At 38.5% G+C, this 7645-nt stretch overlaps 1 protein-coding gene across 1 annotated transcript; it reads left to right on the top strand.

The window, feature by feature from the left end:
* The first annotated feature begins 2920 nt into the window (after positions 1-2920).
* gchfr (GTP cyclohydrolase I feedback regulator) lies at positions 2921-6763 on the top strand. Its single transcript, XM_007549219.2, has 3 exons — positions 2921-3092; positions 5366-5460; positions 6023-6763. Exons 1-3 carry the CDS (start codon positions 3057-3059, stop codon positions 6150-6152), a joined length of 261 nt encoding a protein of 86 aa, XP_007549281.1. The 5' UTR covers positions 2921-3056; the 3' UTR covers positions 6153-6763.
* The last annotated feature ends 882 nt before the right edge of the window (positions 6764-7645 follow it).

Genomic DNA, 7645 nt, shown 5'->3' with positions numbered 1-7645 from the left:
ACACTGCACACTCAGATGCAGACATAGGTATGAATTCACAAGCACAAAAAGTCAGCAGAAGGACCGACAGCGATCCATCAACGTTGAACCCATGTAAACCTATATGCTGTGTAACCCTAACACCAGATATGTCACAGAGCTGCCTGCCGTCTGTGTTCTCCCACTGTCTAAAGCCCACCACCTGAATACCGCTGGACCTTTCCAAAACACCTACAATAAATCACTGACTACACAAACAGGCCTGCTGTATAATTTATGCCTATTCAGCTCCTACTTTTGTGATTTAAAGCGATTGCTTCAGCAGAGCGGCCTCCAGGTGCAGCTCTTCTCCCACGCATATTCGCAGCAAGTAAATCCATCGCATGCACACTGATCACAGGAAGCGTGATGTTGGTTTTCAGGATATCTGACACACAGGGAGTTAGACTTTAGGAGACATAACTTTTTTTTCGAAGGATAATTTTTATGTGGCAAATGGCATGCGGGGGACGGGAGGGAGGACAGTTTTTCCTCTTTTCCCTCCTGAAACTTTGACTTCAGCAGAATTTTCTGTTTCTGCATGAACATGTTTCTGCATGTTCATGCAGTTCAGCTCAAAACTGAACTGCATGTTCAGTTTTGAGCTGCAGTCAAAACTCTTCTTTTGGTTCAGCAACTGATACGATAGAAATCTACTGATTTTGGAAAACATAATGAAGCTGGAGGAAGGGGCATTACAGTTGAACAAAATAGGTTTTGTTTAATCTTGAATTAAAAAAGTATTCACTTGCCATCAACTTTCTCACACTTAGTCCAGCCACAAACTTCAATTTATTTTAATGTCAATGTTTATGCAGTAATTGATTGGTTATAATATTTTTTTTCATAAATAACAACCTAACATGTTTCCTACACTTGAATTCAAACACACAAAATACGTATTTTGTAGAATCACCTTCCACAAGCGGCCTGTGACTGTAAGTTAGTTCCCATGTCGCTACCAAATTTATATATCTAGATTTGAAATTTCCAACCATCTTTTTGTTGTTGTTGTTGCAACAGTACTGGGCACATTGCCCACATAACTATGTGTACCAATCGGATGACTTTTGAAGGAAACTGGTTGTGTTGAACATTATGATGATGTTTTCACAGCAGAAGGGCCTTAATTTATTCCACAATTTTTATATCTTTATTTGCACAAAAAAAAAGTTTGGAGATCATTCTTGATTTTTCTCCAACTTCGCAATTCGACGAGTCAACAGAGTGAAAAAAATAAAACTAAAGCAACAGTATGATCTCTTTTAAATCTAAGCCTCAATTTTTATTTGATAGCAAAAATTGCTCTTCTTGGTAAAGAAGAAATTGTATTTATGTATGTAAAAAATGAAAAATGGCATATACCACTGTTGATTCCCAAAGAATTAAGATGTTATTTAGCCTACAGAGATTGAGGGTTAAATGCAGCTGAATACAAGATTATTGCAGGGAACCAAAGTAAATTAGAATTATAATAAATTATATTAAACAATCTCATAAAAACAGTCAGGCACAGTGATGGAGAGCTGATAATCTAGATTTATTTTGCAGATTTATGACCCTTCCTCCATTAAATTTGAAGCCATCTGTCCCTTAGTTGAAGCATCACCAAAACTGGGTCACACAGCAGGACAATGACTGCAAAACTGAATGATTTAAAAAACAAAAGATTGATCAATTTAAGTCCAAATGACTTAAAATTTAAAAATGTTTTCTTATCATGTTCTCTTCAGACTTTATGGAAGTGTTGCTACGACCACACTCCAGCTGGGAAGTCGAACACCAAGATCCAAGATCCAGTCAAAAGGTCAAAGTGTTTTGTGTGAACCCACCAGGGACGTTTCACCACAGGTTACAGAGGAGCTGCCCTCTGACTCTAATCACCAGCAGCAGATGAACAAGTGCAGGAAGACACAGCAGGAGTCCAGGAAACAGGGAGAGACTGCTTACAGAGAGCAGTCTGTTTTGAACGGCGTGGGAGGTTCTCTGAAGAAGTGGACGTCTGTTTGAAAAGAACTGATAAAAACATGAGGCTGCTTCCATAGAGAGTTGCTTTTTCTCTGTAAATGATCCAGAGAGTAGCTAATTCATCTGACAGAAGGGCAAGTCACAAAAGGTCATTGCTAAAGAAGTATATTCATAAAAAGCTTAGTGGAAGAAAAAAGTGTGGTAGGAAAAATGGGCAATAGAGATAACCACAGCCTTCAGAATTTGTCTCGTCTGTAAACTATAATCACAAAAGATTACAAGAAAATAAAGACTTGAAATATCAATGTCCCTGCAGCAAATTATCAGCATAAACGCCCAAAAGCCTGGATTTTAATCTAAACTTTACTCCATCATGGCTTTGTTACTATTTCCAAGATAAAAGCAGTTGCCCCCGACAGATTTCTTCAAATAAATACAACTAAAAATGAGTCACTCTTCTAAATATCTCATTGAAAGAAGTTGACCTACGTCTTTGATCATTTTTTTAAACAGTCTGAGTCCATTACTCTCTAGTCCCCAGAATTCAAATTATTAATACTCTAGCAGGAAAATAATCAAACAAAATGCAAACAAAGCATGGGCAAATATATTCACAATTATGCTGCAATTTCAGATTAAATGTTCTGAAATACAAAAAAACAAACAAACAATAAAACGTGTATATTACATAAAACTTATGTGTAATGCGTCTTGAATAAATGGGAAGCTTGCTCCTGAATTCCCGGCCGATATTTGCAAAGAAAATATTTGCAGAGAAGAGGTAAAAATACACAACTTTAATTAAACCGAATGAAAACATTTGTTCTATGTGCACACACTGGCCAACATTTCTCATTCTCGTGTCAATAAACCAGCGGTGGTGTTGAGTAACATGCCGTGTCTGCAGAGCTGGCCGAGGGTGAGCCGTGATTGGCCAGTCACGGTGGGTGTTTCCGCATTCCGTGCGGAGCTGACAGCAGGAGCGCAAGTTGTGCAGAGGCAGTCGCGTCTTTGAAGGCACCTCTCGAGTCATTCCCGGGGGATAACAGGACCAAAGCCAAGGGGCAGGGATGCCTTACATGCTCATCAGCACGCAGATCCGACTGGTGTGTATATATCCCACATAAATAACTCGTGCCTTGCTTTTACAGAAGCATTGCTTGGATTGGAGATTGCAGGATTTGTTTATTTAGCCTCTGCGGCACCCAGTGTTTTACTTATCAATCTTAGTTGTCACTTGAACCTAATATTTATCTGGAGGCCTCTTATTTTCTGCATGCAAAGGAAAGCAGACAAGCCTCCATGGGGTATGGAGCTCCAACAGTGGCACAATTCAAACCATAGTCAAATTGTTAAGTTAAATTTGAAAACCAATAATTAATTAGTTAATTCATTAAATACACAATGCTGGTGAATTATTAGTTTTATTTTTGAAATTGACACGTAGCTATTTCTGTATTTAAATAGCTATGTAGTTACTTTCTGGATGAATGGATCAGCACACATTTTTCCCATCACAGTCACAGAGCAAGGCTCCTGTGAATATAATTGGCCAAGCTCTGCAGGGTAACCAATTAAATCTAATGCTTTTTTTTTGTTGTTTTTTTATTGGGCAAGACAAAAGTTTAAATTTTTCTCAGTGCACAGCAGGGTACAAATGGCAAAATAATTGTTCTTTTATACAGTTTTACTGACTTAAAATCTTAATGAGTATTAAAATGCATTTCAATGAATTAGAATATCCTATTCATTTATTCTGTTAATGAGTCCAAAAAGTGAAACTCATTTATTAAATAAATTTATCGTACTTAGATGGATAGAATTTCAAGTCATATTCTTAACAAATGAAAGCCCTCAATGTAATTTTCTAAAAATGTTTTCAAATTTCATAAGACCAGTAAAAATAATTTTTAATGTCTTGCTCTTGACAAAATCAAACAAATTATCTGCAGGGTTTAGTTAAGGCCAACTTACTCACCAATCAGCACAGTAATATCACCATTATGAAATCAGGTGTTTGTTCTTTTGCCTGTGTGCACTGCTGCCGAGTCAGCTGGAAAATGAATGCAACACCTCCATTAAGCTGGTCAACAGAGGGAAGTCCTCTGAAAAGTCTCCACAAATCGTCACTGACTGTAGAAATCTTGTGTGCCTTTCCACTCTTCCACCAGACTCTGGGACCTTAATCTACAAATAATATGCAAAGTGAACTCTAATTTGAGAAGAGGTCTTTGGACCACTGAGCAGTAGGTTCTTTAGTCAAGCTCAAAGTCTTTTTATCTGTCTCCCTGGGGGAACAAAATGCCTTGGATAGAGGGATACACCATGCAGACATATTGTACACTTCCATAACATCTATGCATTAATAAAGACATTATAAGCGTAGCCCAAGAAGAACTCTTTCCATACTGTCTCTGACTCGTGTGGCTTAAGTAAAAAAATGGAACACTTTTAGTTTGAAGTTTCGCTTTAGGCACCGACTCCAACCTCAGTCAATGCCTCATGTGCGTCTCCCCCAAACTCCTGAATTGGTTTTGCTTCACCGTCCTCTCATGGCCATCAGTTGTATTTGTTCACCTTTTTCTGCCACACTTCTTCCTTTCGTTAGAGTTTTTCTTAACAAGTTTGAAAAAGGCCCTCTGTAAACAGGAGGCATAGTTTAACAGTGACTCTCTTTGTGGAAGGTCTCAGTGACTGTCTGCAGGACAAAATCAAGGCCGCCCATGGCGGTGTCGGCCATAACGTGACCAGATCTTACCATTTCTGTATTGAATCAATTTTTTTCTAAATGGTTATCAGGGAAATTAAAATTTTGGTCTGTGACAGACTGACAATCTGTTAAAGTCCTCATCAGTCCACAACCATGAAATGGTAAGCTGGTGTAGTGACTGGATGAATTTTGGGTTTTCATTAGCTGTAAGTTACAGAAATTATTTTGATGATGGGATTTATGCTATTACATTTAGCTATTCATCAAATAAGTGTATCCAGTTCCAATGTAATTTTATTTGTAGTATATGTAAAAGCAAATTTATTTTATTTACTGTCCTTTTGCATATTTGGCACCTTACACAGCTTGAAAAATTAGCCTTTTTTAATGTATTTCTTGCCATTGTCTTAAATACTGTTACACGTATTGCATCTGTCTCTGTTTCTTTTATCATGCATGTTCATTTCCCAGCCTGCTCAGCTCCAGCAACCTAATTCTCTTGCCTCTGAGTATTAGATCATCTATTTTTAGCCTGCCCTGATATTATTACTGTTTATTATCCTGTACCTGCCAGAGGTCTGCATCGGCGCTACCGTTGCATAAATAATAGCCAGAGACATTCATTTAGAAAATCAAACTGTTGATGGATATCAAATCGTTGTTTTTCAGGAGTCTGGTCCAACGAATGTAGGAGACGAATTTTCTGATCCAGCTATCATGAGTTACCTGGGGGCGAGAAAAACAACCATGCTGGGAAACAATTTGTGAGTGGCTGCAAATGGAAACACTTATGGTGCTTTGTGACACGCTGCAGATAAATTTGGGGTTAAAACTATCCTGTAAAACTTCGTCTATCTCCATCGTCATCTGACAAAACTGAAAAGAGTCATCTCTAAAGGCACTGTTCTCATGCTGACCTCCACAGACATGCAGAGCTGAGCTGGATTGGTGAAAAATCTCGCAGGGCCGTATTTCTCAATTTTGACAGTTAAAAGTGGGTGTTTCTTTCTTTTTGGCTGTTAAAGCGCACATATTGACAGCAGAGCTGAGATCAAGTCAATTGGCTGGAACAAAAAAAGTGTGGTTGAGGAAAGCTTCTGCTTCACAGATTGAGAGTAAACCATTCAAGGTGATGGGTTACAGAACAGGGAAGTGTTGTCATTGGCAATCTGATTCAGATCCTTCTGGGAAATGAACCAAGGTGTGGAAGGAAGTGAATGAGCACCAGAACACTTAGCAGCCATGTACTTTCCAAGCAGAGTTTACTGAAAGAGAGAAATCCCACATCTGTGGAAGGCAGAATTACTTTGTTTATGCTTATTTTAGTTCTGAATACCATGTGGACGAGCCACCTCGCCTGGTGCTGGACAAGCTGGAGAAGATTGGCTTCCGCGTGCTGTCGATGACGGGAGTGGGACAGACGCTGGTGTGGTGTCTCCACAAAGAGACGGAGTGACTTATCACCTGATAGCCTTCAAAAAAGACTGAGGAATTTCGCTAAGGTGAAATTCATATCTGTTTTGTTTTTTTTTCACTTTGTTATGTTACGTTTATTACCACAGATGAGAGAACGCAACTTTAAAACTAAGGAAATCTTTTCTATAAGGTTTCTGATTGAACAGATTGCCGGTATGGTGGAACCACATTCCAGAGATTTTATTGGACCATTTGTTAGTAATGTTGTTCACTGCAGGTGCGTTGAAGTTATTTGTCCATATGAAGTCAGAGAATGTTTCTGTCATGCAGGGGGGAAAAGAACCCTCAAGTTTGTTGTACTTGTGCTGAAAGATGTCTGCACATTAAATTAGCATTTTGTTTATGAATAAATAATGTGGAGATCTCAAATGTTTTTTTTAACAATAAATAATAAATACATGCATTTTAACAATAAGCAAACCATTGTTATCTAAAAATAAAAACATTTGTTGCTTCACCTTGCATAGCAAAAGCATTTACTTTGTCACATCTTGTTACATCACAATCGAGTGATTTGAGAAAGCTTTTCTTCACGTCCAGATCAAAGTAGATTGATTAGAATGACCCAATAAAAATCCAGGCACAAACCCACTTGTGGCAAAATATGAAAAATTATCCTCTTCTTCTTCTGCTGTATTTGAGCCTGAACTGTTTTGTAAATAGTCAAAAGTGAAATGATAATTGTCAAAAGTTTTATATTTACCTTTTTAATTTGGAAAACCATGTGTATGATTTCATTTTCACATAAATTGTAAACCACCTTAACACACGGCCATGTCACTCAGAATCACAGTAAAATAGATCACAGCTTCTGATTTTAATACGACAAAACTTAAACTTTAAAGGATATGAACGCTTTTATTGGGATTTGTATGTGCATCATCTTGCAAGCCACCCGTCATGCACAAAACTTGATAAACATACGTCACACCCTGAAAATATTCTTTATAATTTAGGATAAGACACTTGCATGTCAGGCATGAAAGAGCCTGCCTACGGCCGCCAAAACACACTGGGTGGTTTCATCTGAGCCCCGGGTCTGCCAGCGTGAGTTTGGGGCCAGCCCAGATCATTAACCTGCAGCCCAGATTCGTTGCCAGGCAAACTCTTAACAAGACCTGCTGCCTAATACATGACAGCTTCCTTCTCCAAGTTGAAGATGAAGCAGAGAAAGATCATCCTCAGACAGGACGGCTACGATGCTATGAAGACATTAAATCTTTCCTGAGAATGATGCTGTAACAAGGTCGTCCTCCCCTGCTGGTTTGCATGCAGCAGCAGAAACCACTGTTGGCTTTGGGCAGTTTTAGTGGTGAATGTGTTTCCTGTGACTGTGTTTCCTCTGTTGTCATTCAGACAGAGGTGGTGTGTTTCTGATTTTTTACTTTATATATATATATATATATCACATTGCTGGGGTAGAGGAGAAGGATACAGATAAACAAAACCATGTTATGAGGGGATTTTGCGGGA

Source organism: Poecilia formosa, unplaced genomic scaffold (genome assembly GCF_000485575.1).
Source record: "Poecilia formosa unplaced genomic scaffold, Poecilia_formosa-5.1.2 Scaffold30, whole genome shotgun sequence".
NCBI classification, from domain to species: domain Eukaryota; kingdom Metazoa; phylum Chordata; class Actinopteri; order Cyprinodontiformes; family Poeciliidae; genus Poecilia; species Poecilia formosa.
Note: the sequence above shows the minus strand (reverse complement) of the source record. Positions and strands in the feature narration are given on the sequence as shown.

What these genes read in the sequence shown, in the direction of transcription:
- gchfr (XM_007549219.2), top strand. Translation starts at nt 3,057, where the DNA reads ATGCCTTACATGCTCATCAGCACGCAGATCCGACTG. An exon ending in TCAGCACGCAGATCCGACTG is followed by an intron (nt 3,093 to 5,365) that starts GTGTGTATATAT and finishes GTTGTTTTTCAG; the next exon opens with GAGTCTGGTCCAACGAATGT. An exon ending in ACCATGCTGGGAAACAATTT is followed by an intron (nt 5,461 to 6,022) that starts GTGAGTGGCTGC and finishes TGCTTATTTTAG; the next exon opens with TTCTGAATACCATGTGGACG.